Genomic DNA, 24,595 nt, shown 5'->3' on the forward strand with positions numbered 1-24,595 from the left:
ATTTCTGCTCCACTCCTCTCAACCTCCCCTGTCAGTCAAACATCAGGATCCTGAAGTTCTTCTTTAAGTTCAACCACAATCCCTACCGTTTGAAGGGTGGGACCCACAGCCTGTTAAGGCCCCCAGATTACACATCCTAGGTGACCCCTCTGAACTTCCTCTCCTAATACACCATCTGGATGCTCTGTTACATTTGGGGTGAGGCAGTGAAAGCAGGGGTACTAAAAGGCAGCTTGGGGCTTCCTGGTATTGCAGACCCACAGAGGGGCAGGAGAATGTCATGAAGAGGTGCTCTGGACACCACAGAGCCCATGCAGAACAAACAGCCACTGTCTCCTGGGCACCTGCTCTGCCATGGCTTACACATGTTTAATCTTCTCTTCCCCCCACAGGGGAGGGACTTCACTCCCTTATGGGTGGGGTTCTCGAGGCACTGAGGAGATCAGGACCCTGCTAGCATTCTGAGCCACGATTTGACTCCCCTTGGGTCATACATAAGGTCAGCTGTTGCCTGCAGGTCAAGACACCTCTTTTTCCTTCCAGTTCATGGTGTACGAAGTCCCTGGGCAGGACCTGGAGGTCGACCTGTATGATGAGGATACCGACAGGGATGACTTCCTGGGCAGGTGAGGAGGAGGGCGCACAGCTGGGCCTGGAGGCAGCCTTCCCTCCCTGTAGGGTGCTGGGCTGGGCCTTGGGACATAAATACCCTGCTCCTACCACTTAATGACTAGCAATCCTCTCTGGTCACCCTGACATGGTGACTGTGCCAGGCAACCTGCCTCACCATTCTACATTCCTACCACAAACCTTCCCAGATGTCTCCCAAGTGCCCAGCCTGACCTAGGCCCTGGGGGGTACAGAGAGGACCCCAAGATTTGTATATTATGGCTCTGCTTTCTGCCTTCTTGATAATGTACGAAGTCCCCATTTGGAGTAGTGGACAAGGCTGGCATGGATGGCCAGATGCCCAGTTCCAAGGAACCCTGGGCCATGCTTTAGGGGGTAGAACTCAGCCCTTCAGGGGTATGGGAGAACTAAAATGATCAGGGTGGGGCTGGCTATCAGAATTTAAAACTTACATGTATTTTGATCCAGCAGTCCCACTTCCAGGATCTCCTATAAAATAAAAGCCCTAGTATCTGAAATGTTTATTACAGAACTATCCATAGAAGAAAAACAACACCCCCATCCCTGAAATGAATATCTAACCTCAGAGGACATTGGCTGAATGTTTGAATAAATTTTCCATTGCCAAACTACAGAATATTCTGCAGCTCTGAAAAACAAGTAGAATCTCTGTGTCTTAACCCGGAGGACACCCATTACGAAGTGGGGGAGAGCAGCTGGGCATAACATGTCATTTGAGTCATCCTCAAATGGGAGAGGAACCTTGAATGCGTATTTCTGCATGTGTTCATGTTAGCAGAGAAAGGCAGGCTGTTAACACCGCTTATCAGATGAGGAAGCAGAAAAGGCAGTTTTACCCACATTTTCAGACTCCTGTGTTGTTTAGCTTGTTTCCATGATCATGTAATTTTGAAAAGTGGAAACCAAACTGGGAGGGGCACAACCTGACAGTTTAAGAAACACGCAGAATCTGTGTGTATTAGCCTGGATGTTAACACACACAGATTCACCACTAGATGTTGCTTATCATTTTGTATTTTTATCTTGAAACAGTTGCAATTTTTGTAATGTTGCAGATTAGAAGTGTGGCTTGTGGGTCATGCTTTATGTATTAATAACTGATTTCAGGTGTGTTTTGAGCTTAAGCACATTTCTTACAGTTATATAGAATTACATTTTCCCCTCTGGCTATCAGGACCTTCTGGTTGGGCTTGGCTCAGGGTGAGTTAGGGGCAAGCTGTGGTGTGAGTGTTATCTCCTCTCACACACACATGCTGTGTTTGTCCATATTTTGTTGCTATAAAGGATACCCGAGGCCAGGTAATTTATAAAGAAAATAGGGTTATCTGGCTCATGGTTCTGCAGGCTGTACATGAAGCATAGTGCCAGCATTTACTCAGGGCAGAAGGTGAAGGGGGGATCAGGTATGTCACATGGCGAGAGAGAGAGAGAGCGCAAGAGGAGTGAGAATATCCCAGCTTATTTTTAACAACCAGATCTTGCATGAGCTCATTACTGTGGGGAGGGCACCAAGCCATTCATGAGGGATCTGCCCCCATGACCCAAACGCCTCTCACTAGGCCCCGCCCACCTTTAACATTGGGGATCACATTTCAACATGAGATTTGGAGGGGACAGACATCCAAACTACATCACATGCCAACTATACTTATCCCTTGTAGGGCACCTGGGGTAGTTTTGGAAATGAAGGGGCATTTGAGGTTATTAACATGGCTGTGAGGGGTAGTGCTCTGGCATTTAAAGGGCACAGGACCAGGAGGCCAAATTCCTGCAATGCATGGGTAGTTTTGCACAATGAAGAATCATCTCACTCAAAATGCTAGTTGCGCTGTCATTGAGAAATCCAGAGGTGATGTGTCCAGCAGCCTCTGCTTATCCCCTCTGGGTATGGGAGCTCCCTTCCTCCCCAGGTAGCACACCCAGTGGGAGCAGCCCTGATGGTAGGTAGTCTTTCCTTCACTCAAGCTGATGCTGGTCTCCCATTGGTTCCTTGGGGTGAGTAAGATTTTGTCTTAATGGCCGCACTCAGATATCTGAAAACAGAGTCCAGTGTGGGCCTCCATGCCCTCTGCTGCTTTCTTCCTCAGAACTGACCCAATCTCCTCTCCCTATATATTCCAGCCTGCAGATCTGCCTTGGAGATGTCATGACCAACAGAGTGGTGGATGAGGTACAGTTGGTGCTTGCAACCCTCGGGGGAGTTTCAAGGTAGCCCTTTCCTGTGGACATCTCTAGCAGGTTGCTTCAGCCCAGCTATTCCTATGCTGTGGTCCCCCTCTGTGCTGGGCTGCACACATGTCCCTCCTCAGGGCAAGAGCTGGGTGAGGCACTGATGGCTCCAGGAAACTCCCCAGGGTATTCTCCAGGGCCCCGGCTGGAAGAAGTTTCCCTGGGAAATACCCACAGACTAAGGACCCCAGCAGGGGACAGTCACATTATAGGGGAGGGTGGGCTGGGCCTGGGTTTTTTTTAATCCCACAGCGTAGCACTTCTGTCTTCCTATAACCACATCTCCCAGTCCCTCTGAGCCCAGAGCATACCCTGTCTGGGCTGGTCTACCTTTTCCCATACTAGGACTGGGTTTCCCTGTCCCTACTAGGATACCAGGTCCCAGGACTGGGCTGCCCAGAGAGCATCAGTAGCGTCTCCCTGGCCCTTGCCCTGAGCTTTCCGCCCCTGCCCCACAGTGGTTTGTCCTGAATGACACAACCAGCGGGCAGCTGCACCTGCGGCTGGAGTGGCTTTCATTGCTTACCGACCAGGAAGCTCTGACCGAGGTGAGTGTGGGGTGTCAAGGGCTCCCTAGCAGAAAGGTGGAGGAGCACATGTGCCAGCTGTGTGCAGGTGGAAGGAAGGGAGGGAGATGATGCCCCCTGTTCTTGCTGACCTCCTGAAGAACATGTCACTCAGCCCGTCTCCACACAGGGCAGCTCCTGATGGCTCTCAGCAAATGTCCTCTGAGCATCTCCATCATCTTTAGATGATGGGGTCCTCAGAACTCTGTGTTAATGCCTGTCCTCCCAGTTCACAGGGAAATCCACTCAGTGTCTAACTTGAATCTGTCATGCACCAGTTATATTCCTAACCTCGACAAAAGGCTAGGTTGTGAGATGTCCTCCGGCAGCTAGTCTGGAGTGTGAAGGCTAGCTGACTTTTCTTCTGCCATGAGTAGGCTTCTCCAAAACCAGTCTTTCTCTCCTGCTGCTGGGAGTACCCAGTGAGGGTCTGTGTCTGTTTGCAGGACCATGGTGGCCTTTCCACCGCCATTCTCGTGGTCTTCTTGGAGAGCGCCTGCAACTTGCCGGTGAGTAGTGACATGTCCAGAGTGTCACACATACGCAACAAAGTGCCCCTCACTTTCAAACTGTCCTATGTTGCTTTAACCCCATTATTCCTGTGCTGCAGAGAAACCCTTTTGACTACCTGAATGGTGAATATCGAGCCAAAAAACTCTCCAGGTTTGCCAGAGTGAGTGAGTATGTGGCTAAAAACTCCAGGGAGGGCATATCACAGCTTCTCTCCCCAGAGTAACCACAACCCTGTGTCTTCTGGGCCACAGTCTGTGCACACACAGCCTAGGGATAACAAGAGGTGCTGATTATGGAGTCTACTGTGTGCCAGGCACTAGGCTTGGCAACTCATCCCCCACATTTGTTATCCCCGAGTCTCATGATGACTGTGTCAATCATTTTTATTACCATTTTTTGAGTCGCACAGCTAAGAGGAGGAGCCAAAACTTGATTCTACTCTGTTTTCATAGCCCCAGGGAACAAGAGGCTGTGCCTGGCCAGGCCCAGCTCTGGCTTCTGGTCTTTTAACTTGGAACTGCTTTCTGGGGTTGGTCCTGTCCTGGGGCTTACACAGTAATGACAGCCCAGGGGACTGGGGCATTAGAGTAGCTTTCTCTCAAAGAGAAGTAATTGGGTGGTCCCAGTTCCCCCAAATGCTCCTGGGGGTTGGGGGTAGGACTGTCTCAATCTGATTCTGACTATGCCACCTTCACTGTTATGGATTTGATTCCTCACAGAACAAGGTCAGCAAAGACCCTTCTTCCTATGTCAAACTATCTGTAGGCAAGAAGACACATACAAGTAAGGTAAGACAGCTTGGTGGTAGCCCTGGGGTGAGGAAACAAGGACCCAGCCCTTCTCAGGGAGAGAGGCAAAAGGGACGGGAATTAACTTATGGTGAATGCCTAGGTGGCACTTGATGTTATTTAGTCTTCAGAATAACCTCACAGAATAGTTTAATAATTCAAGAATCTGAGGATCAGAGATAAATTGCTTGACCAAGGACATGGAACTAGGGTTCAAGTGTGGGCATGGTTCTGAAGCCTGTGTCCTTTCCACCAATCATGAATTTTCCCAGTCCAGCAGCCGAAATCCTGTTGGCCTCTCCTCTCCTGAAGTGAGCTCTAAGGCCAATATGATTTTCAGCTCCCCTGTAAAACTTCCTGGCAGACCACTCCCTGCCTTTGAGTGTGGTTGTCCTGTCCTAGTGCCTCCCACTAGCTGTAGTGTGTTTGGGTCTGATCTCAGGGCAAATAGGTAAGGTTCCCAATGGTGGCCAGAGTGGTAGCAGAGGGTGCCGGTGTCCAGCTCTGCCCAACCTAACCCTTCAATGAACTCTCCCTCTTCTGTTCCCAGACTTGTCCCCACAACAAGGACCCTGTCTGGAGCCAGGTTTTCTCCTTCTTTGTGCACAGTGTGGCCACTGAGCAGCTCCATCTGAAGGTTTGCTGGACGATGGGCTCTTGAAACAGAATTAAGAGGTTTCTAAGCCAGGCGGGGTGGGAAGCTTGAAGTGTACCTTGAGCAGGTTCTCCTGGCAGTGTTTAAACTCAGGCCCTTTTATGTGAGAGAGGACACTGAGGCCCCATAAGGCCTCATCTCCTTGAGGCTAGTGCCTGAGGTCATTGTATAGGGGGATGTGGGAGGATAAATCCTCAAGTCCCTCGACTTTCCCTGCAAAAGGGTCTTTATATTTGCTACACAGCATCCAGAGAAGCCTGTGCTGGAATCTACACAGGACATTAATAATGGTACACTTTAAAAAACATATATTTCACTTAATCTTCACAAAAGATCTGTAGAGCGAGCAGAGAGAGGCAAAAACAATATCTTGTCCAAGATCTCATGACCAACAAGTGGTGGAGCTGGGATCTTTTGGGGTCCTGAGCCCTGCCTGGAGAGCAGCACAGCTCATCAGTCCCCAAAGCCCCCTGGCTCTGGGCATTTAACAGACTAGCTCATACAGACCATAATTGCCTCTTACTCTGAGTCAGTATCTTCCCTGACAGAAGACAAGGATCAGGTCTGGCCTGATCCCATTCTAGTTTTCAGAATAGGACCAGATGCCCATAGAAGCACAGTACAGACTGAAGTAAACCCAAACTTGGCTGGGGCCCAGATACTAGTAGTGGTGTGGTTGGGGCTTGGTTATCCTTTTGTTTTGTGACTGGCCCACTGCCTAGGTGCTTGATGATGACCAGGAGTGTGCTCTGGGAACGCTGGACGTCCCCCTGTGCCAGATCCTCCCCTATGCTGACCTCACTCTTGAGCAGCGCTTTCAGCTGGACCACTCAGGCCTGGACAGCCTCATCTCCATGAGGCTGGTGCTTCGGGTAAATCTCTCCTGTCCCCTGGGGGAGGGAAGGAATAGAGCTCTGGCAGTGGAGCAGGGTGAACTGCCCCAGCACTAAGCACCTGCTCTATGCCTGCAAGAAACCAGGAGATGGATTCATGTTTTCAGATTCATGTTTTCATCAATTTTGAAATACTGAATGGGAGCAAGTCAGTATTTGAAGAGATAGTGGCTCTTCAAATATTGCCTCTCTTCCATTCTTTTCAAATTCCTCTTTCTAGAATTTTCTATAATATACCCTCTCATCTATTCTTCATGTCTCTTGACCTCACCTAAATATTTCCCATCTCTGTATTCATGGTGGTACATTCTAATTCCCTCAGAGCTATCTTCCAGGCCACTAATTCTTTCTTTGGCTATGCCTCATTTGCTGTTTAACCTGTTCATGGTTTTTTCAATGGTGATTTTTCATTTCTATTTTTATCTTTTCCAAATCTATTTGGTATTTTCTTATAGCATTTTATTATCTTCTCATGTTTATATTCCATCTTTGGTCATTTGAAAATATGTTACAATGTATTAATATGTATGTTCTATTATTTGAAGATCTTGGGAATTTTGATGTTTTGTCGATGCTTTTTGATGGTGACTCATTTCTGTTTCATAACTTGGATTGCAAACATATGTTCAGTGTTCCTTTATGACCTGGATTAAGGTTGTTCTCTTCCAAGGAGCTTCTGCTTTTGCTGCAGCGCAGTACCTCAGGTGCATTACAAACCTGAGTACATTTTTATGTACATTTCTTAACTTTGAATTTCAAGATCCCATAGGTAGCTCATATTTATACTCAAAATTCATATGGGGACAGGCCTATGAGGTGTCATGTTATTAGGGAAGACTTTGTCCCCTCAACCAGAGTACAGGCTGTGACAAACACATGTTCTTGTCATCAGTCTTTGCCAGTAGGCAGAATAATTTTTATCCTAAACTACTTTTTTAACTAAAGAGATCCCACCTTCATGGATCTTCCCTTCAGCTCCTAGCCTCACAGCCTCTCTTCTCCTAACTCCCTGAATTCCAAGGTTGATATACAACCCTAGCAAAGCTTAACTTTTATTTTTTAGATTTTTTTTTTCTTTTTTAAACGGAATTATCCTTATTTTCTTGTGAATTTGGCTATGCATTTCAAAGGATGTTTGCTTCATTTTATTTGGCATTTCTAACAAGTTTTTCAGAATGTTTGGAACACCACATGTTACTGGAAATGGAAGTTCCCTAGGAAGGGTCTTTATAATTCACAACTGAGGGGAAAGGGGGAATGAGAAACAATGGCTGAGGTTGTGGAAGTGGTGACCCAGCTCATAAGCCACCCTGTTATCTATCTTATCTGCTTGCAGTTCCTGCGAGTGGAGGAACGAGAGCTGGGGAGCCCATACACAGGACCTGAAGCCCTAAAGAAAGGCCCTCTGCTCATCAAGAAGGTGGCTACCAACCAGGATCCCAAAGCCCCACCTCAGGAAGAAGGCCCTACAGATTTGCCTTGTCCCCCAGACCCTGCGTCTGATACTAAGGACACATCCAAGAGTACCACAACCACCACCAGTGCTACCACCGTTGCCACTGAGCCCACACCCCAAGAGACAGGCCCAGAGCCTAAAGGCAAGGACAGTGCCAAAAGGTTCTGTGAGCCCATGGGGGAGAAGAAGAGTTCAGCCACCATCTTCCTGACTGTCCCGGGTCCCCACTCTCCAGGGCCCATCAAGTCACCCAGACCCATGAAATGCCCTGCCTCCCCATTCGCATGGCCACCCAAGAGGCTGCCTCCCAGCATGTCCTCGCTCAACTCCTTGGCCTCTTCTTGCTTTGACCTGGCAGATAGCAGCCTCAACATTGAGTATGCACCTCTCTGCTTAATCTTTTCTAAAATGGTCTGTATGAAAAATACCTCACTGGATGGAAAAGTAGATATGAACTTACATTTCTGTGCAAGTTGTTTTTTCACAAAATATCTTCCTAAGAGGCAGCATGGTGTGGTAGAAAGAACACAGGACGAGGGAGACAGCCAAACAGGCTGGTTATGGCTCTAGCTGTATACTGACTATAAAATAGATGCTGGACTCGGTTGGTAAGGTCCCTTCCAGCAGAACCATTTCCTGAATTCTAAAGAGTTATACTGGGATGACATGGAAAGCTTAATATGTAGAATTACATAATAAATGGCTGTCATTTATGAAGGGTTTACTATGGGCTTAGCATGTTATCTGATTTAATTCAACCTTCACAATAACCCTACAAGATGGAACTATCATAAAAGTTTAATAAATTCATTCAAGGCCCCAAAAGGAATCATGATACAAAGGCAGATCCCACTTCAGGGTTCCCGTTCTTCCTGCTGTGAAGTAGGATAATTATACATGAATGCTGGATGGAACTGAATTCCAACTGAAAGTAAACTCACTGCAAATTATTATCCCACATGGCTCTATGCTCCTCAAGCAGGAATGCTTTGTCTTTTGGGGTGGGGGAAGAGGGCCAATGCCTGTTACAGCAAGAGAAGTGACGGGCTCTTTCTTTACAGAGGCGGAGACCTCAGGCGACGGCAGCTGGGCGAGATTCAACTCACAGTGCGCTATGTGTGTCTGCGGCGCTGCCTCAGCGTGCTAATCAATGGCTGCAGGTAAAGGGATTCTAGGGCCAGGGAGGTCCTTTGGGAGCATCAGGTGACTATAAATCAGAGTAGGGACACTCAGAGCAATGAACAGGGCACATAGTCCCAAGATAACACTTTGGGGAAAAAATGAGATTTGAAGGCCTGAACACTAATCAAGTCTCAAAGAGGCACTCTGGCCATCATTCTTCAGTGGTGCTGATGGGCTCAAGAGCCAAGGGCTTTGCTCAGATGCAACCACTGCAAGACTGTCTGGAGTGGCTGGTAGCCAGTATATTTTCCAAGTGAAATTCTCCAACTTCCCTTAGAAGGAAAGTACTTGCTCTACTCCAAGCTTTATAAAGATGCATGTTTTCAAAATCATGCGTCTGATATTTTGTCCTCTAAATTCTACAGACTATTACTTTTGATCATCAGGACCACTGAGCATTTTTATCCTCAAGCGTATCTAATGCTGAATGGCTAATACAGCCTTCTCTCAAATGAGTATTTTCAGTGTTTGAAAACCAGGGGCCTTTTTTTTTCCTAATGTCTTTGACACCAAATCAGAAACCTGACACCATGTACCAGCAGTGGAGCTGATCCCTACGTCCGTGTCTACTTGTTGCCAGAAAGGAAGTGGGCATGTCGTAAGAAGACTTCAGTGAAGCGGAAGACCTTGGAACCTCTGTTTGATGAGACGTAAGTGGGCTGCTAGCCTGCCTAGAGTGCCTCATCCATTCAAGTATTTGCCAAGTACCTGTTACGTTGCCTGGCAGCCTATGGCTGAACAAGACAACATAGTCTATGACTTCATGAAGCTTCTGTACTTTAGTGGGAAAAATGGAGTGCCAGAGAAGTTTATCAAAATGGCTACCTACATTTACTGCTCATAGAGGCTCAAGTGTTCCTGAATATGGAATGTCCCCTGTTCTTTCTGTTTAAATGAGGTCTCTCTGGTAGTAAAAAGATTTGAATCTATTCAAATATTTTTTTGATCTGTTTTAATTCCAGCAGTTAAACATTCCTTGAGCCTAAGGACCTAAAATTTCCTTTAAAGCTTGAAGCTCTTTGGCCTGTCTTCCCTCCTGCAACAAAACATAGGTGACAGGTGGAGAAGACACCCTCCCCTTCTCCACAAAGGCTCGTCCACCTGTGTCCTTGGGGACAGAGGTGACTCTGATCATATTAATTGCTTTTGATGGGCCAGTGGTGGCAAATCTTATACCAAATATTTTTATTCTTAGAAGTCTGCATCTTACCAGCGTGTACCTTCTGCTTCAGGTTCTAAAAAGACATTTCTAGCCAACTTAGGAAAATATTACATCTCATAATTTTCCTGGCCAATAACTTTTTCAAAAAGGGTTACACTGAGTCCTCTTTGGGCCATGTCTAAGAACTATTATGTTCCTTTAACAGCTACACTTTGAGTTCATCAGTATCAAGAAAAGGGTATGAGGAAGAGAGAGACTATTCATTCAACATTTACTGAATGCTTTATGCCAGGCACCATCCTATACTCTAGAGCCACACAAGTAAGATACTTTGCCCTCAAAGGAAGCTCTGACATAATTATAAAAAGATGCCAAAATTGTGGTGTGGTGGCTACTACATGGCTAAGGGATTAAAAAAAATTATGTGGGAATATAGGAGAGGTTTAACATTTGACTTTTCTGACAAACCTAAACCTGTTAATAATTCTCAAAAGTATGACAGCAAGATAAGCCTGGACTATCCGGAAGGCAGAGCTAGCAACCTCCACCCTAAAACCTAAAAGTAAGAGGTTTCCTCTGCCTTACTCTACAGGAGGTGGCCACTATTTTCCACGTAACTGCAGCAAACCTAACTGTTCAGTGTTCTAGCCCTTAGCTGGTGAGAAAAAACTGAGAAGGGGGTTGAGGTGGTCCTGTGAATAAGTACTGTTCAGGGTGAGGAGGGCCAGCTAAAAGAGTGGTAGCCAGGGCCGGGCATGGTGGCTCACGTCTGTAATCACAGCACTTTGGGAGGCCACGGCAGGTGGATTATCTGAGGTTGGGAGTTCGAGACCTGCCTGACCAACATGGTGAAACCCTGTCTCTACTAAAAACACAAAAAATTAGCCAGGTGTGGTGGCGCATGCCTGTAATCCCAGCTACTCAGGAGGCTGAGGCAGAAGAATTGATTGAACCCAGGAAGCGGAGGTTGTGGTGAGCCAAGATCATGCCACTGCACTCCAGCCTGGGCGACAGAGTGAAACTCCATCTCAAAAAAAAGAGGGGTAGCAAGGGTAGAATTGGAGATAGATAGATGCAAACTAAGCCACAGCAGTCTGAGGCACTTCTAGGCAAACAGCCTCTTAATACTTCTGGGTTTTGTGAACAACACTGGACAGTGATTATCTGTAATAATGAAACATTGTGAGTAGTTTACGAGCCAGTCCTGCTCTAGGTGCTCCTAATAGTCTGTATCTTGTGTTTTAGTAGGGAAATAGATGAAGCACTTTAGATTTTCAAGAAAACTGAATGAAATGCATAATTCTCAATTCCTGACTTTTTGCTTCCTAAAGATTTGAATTTTTTGTTCCCATGGAAGAAGTAAAGAAGAGGTCACTAGATGTTGCAGTGAAAAATAGTAGGCCACTTGGCTCACACAGAAGAAAGGAGTTAGGAAAAGTAAGTACAAGAGAGATTTGATATACCAAGGAGGTTATGATCAATTTGCTTTATCCCAATTTCTTTCCTTAATGCAGTGTTTTGGAGGGAAACTAATTATTTGTGATTATTTAGGTACTGATTGACTTATCAAAAGAAGATCTGATTAAGGGCTTTTCACAATGGTAAGTGTGCCCTTTCATTTTATTACTGTTATCCTGCTATTCAAGACAGTTTTCCCTTTTCAGTACTATTTCAGCTACTTTGGTTATCAAGAAGGGAGAGAGATGAATACCTTTATTTAAGGCTTTACTGCCTGCAGATCTCACTGATACCCTAAAAGACACCTGTAAACTCTAGCCTTAACCCTGAACCCTGGCTGGCCAACTTACAGAGACAGGTTCTGTTGGTCTTACAGAGGCCCAGGCAGGCAGGACTAGGCAGTTTGTCCTGTTACCACAACACACTGTCATTACTAACGTTAAGTCCAAACCTAACTGTCTTACAGGTATGAGCTGACTCCAAATGGACAGCCCAGAAGCTGATGATGAGAATCCTTATCACTCACCTTTATATTAAAATGTGTATATATGTATATATATTTTTCCTTTGGATCACTTACATCAAATATATGTATAGTTTGTCATTTAAATCAGAACCACTTGAAATTATACATTCTTGTGTGGAATTTAACTGCATGACTGAATAGAATAAGGAAGAGGTTATTTAAAAGCAAGAACTACTTTTTTTAGTTGGATTTTTTTGTTCAAGTCCAGCAAGAAATGACATTTGTGCCTACTAAATTATCCAAACCTCAGTGGTTATTTTTCACTTTTAGTAGGTAATTGTATACCATCTGATTTAGGACTTACCTGAATGTATGTACCAGAAAGTGTCCTGCCCCTGGCATAGGGGCTGGGGGAGATCTGTTTCTGGAGCCACTACCAGCATTCCTGGGCAGTGACTGGCCAAAGGGAAGTTGCTTTTTTATGGAAACAGAAAGTGACCCAACTCAAAACTGCCAAGAGCTAACACTGCCAAAGCTCTTCTGGCTGCCACCTGTGGTACTTGTATGCCTGGAGATTTGTTCTTTTATTTGACCTGGAGCTAAAAATGTTATTTCCCTACTGGCAAAAATGTTATACTGATATACTTAAATACCTTGAGTTAAATACTCTTGTGTAGTGTAAGGGCCAAATTCCAGCATGTAGCATTATTTCCCTAGGAAAATGCAAACCAACTTCCAAACCCAGGTCTATGTCTGACTCTCATAGCAAAGCACTGGAGACTGCTGAAGAGTTTCACCATCAGAGAAAAGGAAGCTTTCAGATAAGTTTAGGCTATTCAACTTTTCTAAAGAGATGGTTAGTTCACCTAAATGGCATGTTAAAAGCAAAATATATAAATTATATACTTAAACAAGTGCCTCTTTTACATTTCAGACTTTACAAGACCAAATATACTTCTCATTCCCTCTAACATTCCTGGACCTCCTCTTCTCTCTTACCGACTCAGACAACACTACCTGCCATCAGTTTTCTGTCTCTGCCACTGCCTTCACTGCCACTTTTCTGAAGCAGGGCAACATTCAAAAACAAAGCTTTTGTCATGTTACTCTTATTCCAATTTTCTGCCACCTTATTCACATGCAGATGTTCTATTCCAGAATAGTCCAAATACTATGCTCTGCCAACTCAAGTCCTGTCTCAAACCTATTTCCTCTATTAAGTCAATCAATAGTGAAATGGCCTCTTCCCACCGCCTGTAGCATTTACTGTTGATACTGAGTATTTTCCATTTTAATAGTTCCCAGCCTTTATAACACTAAGTTTTAAGAAATGTTGGTTAGGCACCTGCTAAGGTTACATGCTAAGCAGCTACTTATATTGTATTTGGTATTTAATATTTGTTTACTCTCCAACTGAACAGTAGGGAACAAAATTCAAGCTACCTGAATTGTTTTTCACCCTCACCACCCTAGACCGTGTTAAGTACATAGAAGATGCATGGTGAAATCTGTTTCTGCTGAGGTTTCTATTTTAAATGGCAAATTCTCATTATAAAATGGAGCATTGATGCCTATCCCGTCTACCTCATGATGGCATTCTAATTGCTCCCTAAATAGACAAGTGCCTTGAAAATGGAGAAGCACCAGAGAAATAAGGGAATGTATCATATGTACATCTGAAACATTAGCCACCCTAAAACAGCTAATCAAAATGGCAGATAAGTGAAAACCTACCCCTCTTCTTCCAAACTTAAACCACAAACATTTATTTTAAACATGGTCAATTGAACCATTTTGATTTTTTTTTTTTTTTTAATTTGAGATAGAGTCTCACTCTGTCTCCCAAGCTGGAGTGCAGTGGCGCGATCTCAGCTCACTGCAAGCTCGGCCTCCCGGGTTCACACCATACTCCTGCCTCAGCCTTCCGAGCAGCTGGGACTGCAGGTGCCCGCCACCACGCCTGGCTAATTTTTTGTATTTTTAGTAGAGACGGGGTTTCACTGTGTTAGCCAGGATGGTCTTGATCTCCTGACCTCATGATCCACCCACCTCAGCCTCCCAAAGTGCTGGGATTACAGGCCTGAGCCACCGTGCCCGGCCAATTGAACCATTTTTACCTGTATCAGGCAACACAGGTAAATTCCTGGTGATGGTCTGAAGAGGAATTAAAATGTTGAAGGGAACCAGAATTTTAGTACACACCAGACAGAAGGCAAGATTATATAGGCACTGTGTAAGGGGCAGGGAGCCTGAAAAGTTGTTAATACCTTGGCTGCCACTGAGGACAAGAATTGGTTTTCAGCAGTGGGTGGAAACAGTCAGCTAATATGGAGGAGCATAGGGTCTGAAGTTAACATCAACTTGGTGCAAAAACCCCCAAATCTAGGAAGGAATGTGAATATTGGTTTCGAACTGGAATCCTGTGAAACCTTGATGGAGGCAACCATAAAATTGGCCCCACAGGATATGTCACACATATCCAGGGTACATGTGTGACAACTGCAGCAGATAACTGTCACTAAAGGGAAACTCACGGGCAAAACTTATGAAACAAAACAAAAACAGACTTTAAAAAAAATATAAAGTGCACAGGAATATCAAACTGAAAAATAGCCATAGATAATATTTCAGCAAGAAGGAAAATGTACCAGTAAGGCAGAAATAGCACGTGAAAAGCAGTGGAGAGCAAAGAAACCTGTAAAATACGTTGGCAAACCTAAGCAAGTTTTGATTGTTCACAAGATATAAACAAATAACCAAAGATTTTTGCAAGGGTTCAGAAACAGTAGAACTAAAATGCTAGTACTAACAACTAGGAAGGGGCAGCTAGGCTGATTCAGAAGAAAGTATTCAAGACCATACCTTATTTAGGAAGCTAAAGATACTTATCTTAAAAATATAACTGTGAGTGAGTCAGTAACGAATTCATTACCCCTCAGCTTCAAGTTGACGTCTGTCTCCTTTGCCTCTTTCCCGGCGGGCTTGATATTTGGCTTTGCCAATACGGGGTGACGGAAGGGCACTGCAGGGCTACAGCAGGAAGAAGGGGCTTTTCTTCTGATGTTTTCCGTGGCTGCTAGCTAATTGGTGTAGAGAGCTGTTCTCAATCACCTACGTACCCCCCAGTTAACCCTTGGCTAATGCCCTAAGAACCATGGCCTTCATGCTTTATCAGCAGGCAACACCTTTTGGCAAGTTTCTTAGCCACGAGTGGGTTGCATGGTCCTATGGCTGCCAGGGGAAATCTAAATCTCAGCCTGGTAGGGAGGCACTTAGTTTCTAACCTCCTTTCTTGTTCACTCTCCCTTACCCCTGGGGGGAAGGATCTGCATCCCGAAGTTGATATTCTGTATCCCCTAGAGTCCCACTTCTACCCCGTTTAGTAGTAAACACCACAAGAATTGCTAACTAGTAGAAGGTGGTTAAGATTTTCATGTTTGGTTACCTGTGCAAATGTGGCTTCTGTCTCCTAAGTATGTATTCAAAATTGCAAGATGACTATGAAAATAGAGTAATAGCAGAAAGCCAATAAAGTTGATATATAAAACTTCCAAATTAGCAGTGAAGGAGAAAAGGTTATTAGGAAAAATCAACCCTGCAGAAAGTAGGAGGGGAAAGCAAAGAAATAATTAGACAATACAAAAGATGGTCAAAAGACTTCTAAATGTATTTGTAATAACAATAAACACTATTAAAATCTAGAATGTCAAATGGAATAAAAAAGCAGTTACGTGCTGTTTATAAGAGGTTCACATCAAACACAGAAATATTGAAAGTAAAAAGATTAAAAGATCCATCGAAGAATCATTTAGATTTCTGTTTATATTAATGGCAGCAAACATATTAAGAAACAGATGCTTCCTATTGCCACTTCTATTCAACAATGTATTGCAGCCTGAGTAACAGGGCAAAAATAGGTATATCTAACCAAAACTTCTATGTGCATATGATATCATAAGCATGAAATCCAAGATAATCTAAATTGCTACAATTAACCAAAAAGTCTTCAGGTAATTCTGTTCCCTAAGAGAAAATAAAATAAGTGCATAAAAATATCAAACTATATGAATACATTCAACAACCCCTATAAGAAAACTAAAACTTTTTAAAGAAATGTTAAAGTAAACCTAAAATGGAGAGCTATGCCACGTTTGATGTTGGGAAACCCAACAAATGCCTCTTCTCTCCAAACTAATCTATATGTTTAATGAAAGCCCAATAAGTCAACAGGTTGTATGTGTGTGTAACTTGATAAGCAGATTCAATGTACATGGAACTACAAAGGGTAGAAAGCCGCCTACTCAACACCAAGGTTCATTTTCAAGGTGTAATAACTATGACAGAAGGTTACTAGTGCAGGGAGACAACTGGGCCAAAAGAACAGAAAAGAGCCCAGAAACAAACCCATTCACATATAGATACTCAATTTATGACAGAGGAAGCACTGTGAACAAAGGGAAAAGATAGACTTCGCAATAAAAGGTGCTGGGACAACTGGATATTCATGTGAGAAAATATGAAATGGTCCTTTACTCATATCACATTCAAAAATCAATCAACTCCAGGTGTATTAGACTAAGTGTGTAAAGCAAAAACTATACAGCTGTAAGATAATATAGGAGAATAATTTTACAACTTGTGACCAAGGCAAGATTTCGTAATATGCAAAGAGCACCAACTAAAAGACCACACATCTCTCCATGAAAATTAGGTACTTCTGTTCATAAAAATAAACTGTAGGCTGGTGTGGTGGCACACACTTGTAGTCCCAACTACTTGGAAGGCTGAGGTGGGAGGGATCACTTGAGCCCAGGTGTTCAAGGCCAGCCTGGTTAACACAGTGAGATCCCATCTCTTTTTTTTTTTTTTTTTTTTTTTGAGATGGAGTCTCGCTCTGTCACCGAGGCTGGAGTGCAGTGCCATGATCTTGGCTCACTGCAACCTCTGCTTCCCAGGTTCAAGCGAGTCTCCTGTCTGAGCCTCCTGAGTAGCTGGGACTACAGGTGCGTGCCACCATGCCAGTCTAATTTTTTGTATTTTTAGCAGAGATGGGGTTTCACCGTGTTAGCCAAGATGGTCTCGATCTCCTGACCTCGTGATCTGCCCGCCTCGGCCTCCCAAAGTGCTGGGATTACAGGCATGAGCCACCATGCCCGACCGAGATCCCATCTTTTAAAAAAAACAAAACAAAACAAAACAAAAAAAAACACTATGGGATGGCCAGGCGCAGTGGCTCACACCTACAATCCCAGCACTTTGGGAGACTGAGGCAGGTGGATCACGAGGTCAGGAGATCGAGACCATCCTGGCTAACACAGTGAAACCCCGCCTCTGCCAAAAATATAAAAAATTAGCCAGGCATCGTGGCACACGCCTGCAGTCCCAGCTACTCAGGAGGCTGAGGCAGGAGAACTGCTTGGACCTGGGAGGTGGAGGCTGCAGTGAGCCGAGATCCCGCCACTGCACGTCTCAAAACAAAACAAAACAAAAAAACAAAAACACTATGGGAAAATGGAAAGATAGGTCACAGAATGGAAGAAGACATTTGTAACACATATAACTGTCAAAGGGTTCATGTCCAGAATATATAACTTTTACAAATTACTAAGTCAATCCAATAGAAAAATGGGCAAAAGCCACAGAAGCACTTCAAAAATGACATACAAAAGTCCAATAAACAATGGAAAAGTTGCTTAACTTCATCAGTGATCAGGGAAATAAATATTAAAACTACAATAGTAGCTCTATACATTGGCAAAAGGATGTGGAAAAGTGGGAGATTTCATACATTGCTGTGGGAGGAGTATAAATGGGTACAACCACTTTGGAAAATAGTTTTGCATTTTCTCCTAAAGTTGAAGATACACATTCCCTACCAAAGTCACCACTCTGTACACCTCCAGAAGCTTCATTCACGTTGTTATCTATAGAAATGCTACTGCTTCAACTTGTACAGTAGTACATGGCCTGTATGGCTATACACATTTCCCCTTTGTTTCCCCTATGACCCAGTTGTGTATATCTCAGTTCTGGATATATACTCTAGAAAACTTGCATACAAGCATATGATGATGCACATTGATAGCAGTACTATTTATAGTAGCCAAGAACTGAAAATGACCCAAATGCCAACTTCTAGAACAAATGAATTATGGAATATTCATAGATGGAATACCATATAGCAATGAAAATGAATGACCTGGACCTAACAAAAACAACATTGATGTACAGTACAAACACAATACTGAACAAAAGAAATATTCTGAATATACACAATGATTCCAGTTTTATAAAAACAGTCGCAAGTACATTGGTTTAGGCATATACACACACACAAAAGTGGCAGAGCTATTTAGGAAAAAAAACCAAGGAAGTGATAAAAGTCAGGATAACGGGAGGGAGGGGAGGGGAAAAGGTGGGAAAGGATTACTAGGGGCAAAGAAAACTTTTGGAATGATGGGCATGTCTATTAGATTGTGCTGATTATTTCACAGGTATATATCAGAACTTACCAAATTGTATGTATACTTTGAATATGTATAGTTTATTATATGTCAAGGATACATCAATAAAATGTTTTAAATCAACATTTTACATTTTAAATATTGTTAAACAATAACTGCACTATTCTTATTTATATTTTTAATAAAAATTGGATAAAAGTGGATCTGATAGGGAAAGCTTAAAGCTATTTCTATTAGTGGCACTATCCTTCTCAGTGGCCCTTGGGGTGCCTTCAATAAAGCCCTAGCCCTCTGAAGAAGAGTTTGAAAACTTCTGTTTTAAACTAAGTCTTAACCACAGGCTCTTAAGCCAGCTGACAAAATTTAATTTTTAAATTACATTTCTTTCCAAATTGTCTCACAGCAATTTCCTGTAATGATTTTTTTGGAGATACATGCAAACTTTGATACTGCCAATAGTTTTTAATTTTCAATTTTTGTGGGTACATAGGTATATATATTTATGGAGTACATGAGATATTTTTATACAGGCATGCAATGTGTAACAATCACATCATGGAAAATGAAGGTAGCCATCTCAAGCATTTATCCTTTGTTTTACACACAATCGAATTATACTTTGTTATATTAAAATGTACAACTGAATTATTTTGACTATAGTCACCCTGTTGGGCTATCAAACAATAGGTCTTATTCTATTTTTTTTAATACCCATCAACCATCCCCACCTCCCCTCCACCCTCGCCCTCACTACCCTTTCCAGCCTCTGGTAACCATCCATGAATTTAATCGTTTTGATTTTGGATCCCACAAATAAATGAGAACATGTGATGTTTGTCTTTCTGTGTCGGGCTTGTTTCAATTAACATAATGATCTTCGAGTTCCATCCATGTTTTCGCAAATGACAAGATCTCATTCTCTTTAAGGCTGAATAGTATTCCATTGCGTATGAGTACCACATTTTCTTTATCCACTCATCTGTTGATGGATACTTAAGTTGCTTCCAAATCTTAGCTATTGTGAACAAACATGGGAGTGTGGGTATCTCTTTGATATAATGATTTCCTTTCTTTTGGGTAGATACGTAGCAGTGGGATTGCTGGATTTTACAGCAGCTGTATTTTCAGTTTCTGGAGGAACCTCTAAACTGTTCTCCATAGTGGTTGTACTAATTTAAATTTCCACCAGCAGTGTACAAGGGTTCTGTTTTCTCCACATCCTCACCAGCATTTATTATTGCCTGTCTTTTGGATAAAAGCCATTCTAACTAGGGTAAGATGATATCTCATTGTAGTTTTGATCTGCATTTCTCTGATGATCAGTGATGTTGAACACATTTTCATATGCCTGTTTGCCATTTATCTCTTCTTTTTTTTTTGACAAATGTCTATTCAAATCTTTTGCCCATTTTTAATTGGATTAGATTTTTTCCTATAGAGGTGTTTGGACATACAGCTTATATATTCTGGTTATTAATCCCTTGTCAGATGGGTAGTATCAGGGGAACCCACCCCTAATATTTCAACGTAGGTTCTTTCTATTTTCCGTAAGTGTCGGCCGGCTGAGAAATAAAGAGAAAGAGTACAGAGAGGAATTTTACAGCTGGGCCTCTGGGGGTGACATCACATATCATAGGACTGTGATGCCCACCTGAGCCTTAAAGCCAGAAAGTTTTATTAAGGATTTCAAAAGGGGAGGGGGTGCAAGAACAGGGAGTAGGTCACAAAGATCACATGCTTCAAAGGGCAAAAAGGAAAACAAAGATCACATGCTTCTAAGGACAAAATAAAAAACTCCTGATAAGGGTCCAATAAAGATCACAAGACAAAGGGAAAAAGCAAAGATCACAAGGCAAAGGGCAAAAGCAGAATTACTGATAAGGGTCTGTGTTCAGCGGTGCATATATTGTCTTGATAAACATCTTAAACAACAGAAAACAGAGAGCAGAGAACCGGTCTGACCTCATATTTACCAGGGCAGGGTTTTTCACCACCCTAGTAAGCCTGAGGGTAGTAAGCCTGAGGGTAGTAAGCCTGAGGGTACTGCAGGAGACCAGGGCGTATTTCAGTCCTTATCTCAACCACATAAGACAGACACTCCTAGAATGGCCATTTATAGACCTCCCCCCAGGAATGCATTCCTTTCCCAGGGTATTATTAATATTCCTTGCTAGGAAAAGAATTTAGCGATATCTTCCCTACTTGCACATCTGTTTAGAGGCTCTCTGCAAGAAGAAAAATATGGCTCTATTTTGCCCGACCCTGCAGGCAGTCACACCTTATGGTGGTCTTCCCTTGTTCCCTGAAAATTGCTGTTACTGTTCTTTTTCAAGGTGCACTGATTTCATGTTGTTCAAACACACGTTTTACAATCAATTTGTATAGTTAACACAATTATCATAGTGGCCCTGAGGTGAGATACATCCTCAGCTTATGAAGATAACAGGATTAAGAGATTAAAGACAGGCATAAGAAATTATGAAAGTATTATTTGAGAACTGATAAATATTCATGAAATCTTCACATTTTATGTTCCTCTGCCATGGCTCCAGCTGGTCCCTCCATTCAGGGTCCCTGCCTTCACGCAACAGGGGAGTTTGCAAATATTTTCTCCCATTCTGTGAGTTGTTTTTCACTTTGTTGATTGTATCCTTTGCTGTGGAGCAGCTTTTTAACTTGATGTGACCTCACTTGTCCACGTTTGCTTTGGTTGCTTCTGCTTGTAGGGTATTACTCAAGAAATCTTTGCCCAGACCAATGTATTTGAGATTTTCCCCAATGTTTTCTTGTAGTAGTTCATAGTTTTGAGGTCTTAGATTTAAGTCTTTGATTCATTTTTATTTCATTTCTGTATAAGGTGAGAAAGAGTTTGGGGTTTAGTTTCCTTCTTTTGCATATGGATATCCAGTCTTCTGAGCACAATTTATTGACGAGACTCTTTTCCTAGTGTATCTTCTTGGCAACTTTGTCAAAAATGAGTTCACTATAGGTGTGTGGATTTGTTTTTGTGATTTCTATTCTGCGCCATTGGTCTATGTGTCTGCTTTTATGCCAGTACCATGCTGTTTTGGTTACTGTAGCTCTGTAATATAATCTGAAGTCAGGAAATGTGATTCCTCCAGTTTTGTTCTTTCTGCTCAGGATAGCTTTGGCTATTCTGGGTCTTCTATGGTTCCATAATACATTTTAGCATTGTTTTTTCTATTTCTGTGAAGAATGTCACTGATATTTTGATAGGGATTGCATTGAATCTGTAGATTGCTTTGGGTAGTATGGATATTTTAACAGTATTAATTGTTCCAATCCATGAACATGGAATATCTTTCCATTTTCTGGTGTCCTTTTCGATTTCTGTCATCGGTGTTTTTCGGTGTTTTATAGTTTTCATTGTAGAGATGTTTCACATCTTTGGTTCAGTTAATCCCTATTTAATTGTATTTGTGACTCCTGTAAATGGGATTTACAAGAGTAAATTTCCAATTTCTTTCTCAGATAGTTCAGTGTTGGCATATAGAAAGTCTACTTATTTTCTGGCCTGGCACAGTGGCTCATTCCTGTAATGCCAGCACTCTGGAAGGCCGAGGTGCGTGGATCACCTGAGGTCAGGCATTCAAGACCAGTCTGGCCAACATGGTGAAACCCAGTCTTTAGTAAAAAAACACAAAAATTAGCTGGGCATGGTGGTAGGCACCTGTAATCCCAGCTACTCAGGAGGCTGAGGCAGGAGAATCACTTGAACCTGGGAGGCAGAGGTTGCAGTGAGCCGAGACTGTGCCATTACACTCCAGTCTGGGCAACAAGAGCAAAACTCCATCAAGAAGAGGGGGACGGGGAGCAGGAGAGGGAGAGTCTACTTATATTTGTATGCTGATTTTGTATCCTGCAATTTTACTGAATGTATTGGTTCTAGTTTTTTGGTGGAGTCTTTAGGTTTTTCCAAATATCATACTCATCTGCAAATAAGGATAATTTGACTTCTTCCTTTCCAATTTGGATGCCCCTTCTTTCTCATCTAATTGCTCTAGCTGGGACTTCTACTACTATTTTTAAAAACAGTAGGCATCCTCGTTGTGTTCCAGATCTTAGAGGAATGGCTTTCAGTTTTTCCCCTTTCAGTATGATACTAGCTGTGAGTCTGTCATATATGGCTTTTATTATGTTGAGGTATGTTCCTTCTACATGCAATTTTTTGAGGGTTTTCTTTTTAATCATGCAGGGATTTTGAACTTTATCAAATGCTTTTTCAGTATCAATTGAAATGATCATATGGTTTTTGCCCTTCATTCTGTTGCTATGTATCACATGGATTGATTTTCTTATGTTGAATCTTCCTTGCATCCCTGGGATAAATCCTACTTCACCATGATGAATGATCTTTTTAATGTGTTAAATTTAGTTTGCTAGATTTTGCTGAGGATTTTTCCATCAATATTCATCAGAGATACTGGCCTGTAGTTTGTTTTGGTTTTTTTGCCACACAAGCCTCCCGAGTAGCTGGGCCTGCAGGTGCACACCACCATGCCTGGCTAATTTTTGCATTTTTTGTAGAGACAGGGTTTCCCCATTATGGCCAGGCTAGTCTCAAATTCCTGACCTCAAGTGATCCACTTGCCTCAGCCTCCTAAAGTGCTGGGATTACAGGTGTGAAGCCACCACACCTGGGCTAGTCTTCTTTTGATGTGTCTTTGGTTTTGCTATCAGGGTAATACTGGCCTCACAGAATGAGTTTGGAAGTATTCCCTCCTCCTCCATTCTTCAGAATAATTTGAGAATTGGCATTAGTTATTTAAATGTTTGGTAGAATTCAGCAGTGAAGCCATCGGGTCTCAGGCTTTACTGGGAAACTTATTATAGCTCAGATCTCATTACTTGTACTGGTTTGTTCAGGTTTTGGATTTCAATTTCATGGGTCAATTTTGGGAGGTTGTATGAGTCTAGGAATTTATCCATTTGCTCTAGATTTTCCAATTTATTGGCATATAGTTGCTCACAGTAGCCACTAATAATCCTTTAAATTTCTGCAATATCAGTTGTAATGTCTTTTACCATCTCTGATTTTATTTGAGTCTTCCTTTGTAACTCTAAAGGTTTTGTCAATTTTATGTTTTCAAAAAACCAACTTTTGTTTCATTGATCTTTTGTATTATTTTCTTCATTTCTAATTCATATATTCCTGTTTATTATTTTTCTACTAATTTGGGGTTCAGTTTGCTCTTGCTTTTATAGTTCTTTAACCCTTTCCTGTTTAGAAAAAAAAGTGCAGCTTGCTGCCAGTGCTCAATTTTACATAAACATGTTCTCTGAGGCTGAGGCAAATCTGACTGATTTTCAATGTGAAAATAAAATATAAAAACTGTTCTTGGAGTTATTTCTAAACAAAACTAACATCAGAATCATTGGAATCATCAGAATCAACTATTTCAGAAAAATCAGATCCGCCAAACAAATCTTCAGTCAACAACTGCTTGAGAATGATCTTAAACATCACCCGTAGGAATGCTACATTTTCTAGACTTTGACAATTTCAGCAATCGAGAATTACTGCATTTTGTAAATAGAAATACCACTACTAAAAACAATGTTACAAATAGAAGGATGTGTTTTGTTTCCAAAGTAAATACACTACAGCAATGTGAAAATAATAAAAATGAGCTATTTCATCGCAAAGTAAACACTGCAGTTGTAAGGACCCCTGGCAAGTATTCTTGGGGCAAATGGGAAAAGAGTGACAATGCATCATTAGGTTATTTGAAGTTTTTCTTCTTTTTTGATGTAGGTATGTATAGCTATAAATTCCCGTCATACATACTACTATTTTTGCTGTATCTCATAGGTTTTGAGATGTGTTTCAAGAAAATTTTCAATTTCCTTCTTAGTTTCTTCATTCACCCACTGGTCATTCAGGGACATACTGTTTAATTTCTATGTGTTTGTATAGTTTCCAAGATTCTCACTATTGATTTCTACTTTTAATCCATTGTGGTCAGAGAAGATGCTTATTATTTCAATGTTTTGAATGTTTTAAGACTTGTTTTGTGACATAACAAATGCTCTATCCTTGATAATGATTCATGTGCTGGGGAGAATAATTTTCAGTATTCTTCAGCCTTTG

At 42.4% G+C, this 24,595-nt stretch overlaps 1 protein-coding gene across 2 annotated transcripts in view; it reads left to right on the forward strand.

The window, feature by feature from the left end:
- ESYT3 (extended synaptotagmin 3) overlaps positions 1–12,184 on the forward strand; it is a 43,529-nt gene extending 31,345 nt beyond the window's left edge. The window contains exons 10-23 of one of the 2 annotated variants that reach the window (XR_003727126.2): positions 544–626; positions 2,773–2,821; positions 3,339–3,428; positions 3,893–3,955; positions 4,057–4,119; positions 4,679–4,747; positions 5,298–5,384; positions 6,125–6,274; positions 7,632–7,715; positions 8,813–8,911; positions 9,452–9,583; positions 11,427–11,532; positions 11,647–11,696; positions 12,020–12,184. Coding sequence is in view for 1 of the 2 variants with exons in the window: in XM_015132084.3 (XP_014987570.2) it covers positions 544–626; positions 2,773–2,821; positions 3,339–3,428; positions 3,893–3,955; positions 4,057–4,119; positions 4,679–4,747; positions 5,298–5,384; positions 6,125–6,274; positions 7,632–8,128; positions 8,813–8,911; positions 9,452–9,583; positions 11,427–11,532; positions 11,647–11,696; positions 12,020–12,056 (1,575 nt within the window). In the remaining variant the exon portion in view is untranslated. Of the gene's footprint in view, positions 1–543; positions 627–2,772; positions 2,822–3,338; positions 3,429–3,892; positions 3,956–4,056; positions 4,120–4,678; positions 4,748–5,297; positions 5,385–6,124; positions 6,275–7,631; positions 8,129–8,812; positions 8,912–9,451; positions 9,584–11,426; positions 11,533–11,646; positions 11,697–12,019 lie in introns of both variants that reach the window. The other variant, XM_015132084.3, reaches the window with a different exon arrangement.
- The last annotated feature ends 12,411 nt before the right edge of the window (positions 12,185–24,595 follow it).

This window comes from Macaca mulatta, chromosome 2, assembly GCF_049350105.2.
Source record: "Macaca mulatta isolate MMU2019108-1 chromosome 2, T2T-MMU8v2.0, whole genome shotgun sequence".
NCBI classification, from domain to species: domain Eukaryota; kingdom Metazoa; phylum Chordata; class Mammalia; order Primates; family Cercopithecidae; genus Macaca; species Macaca mulatta.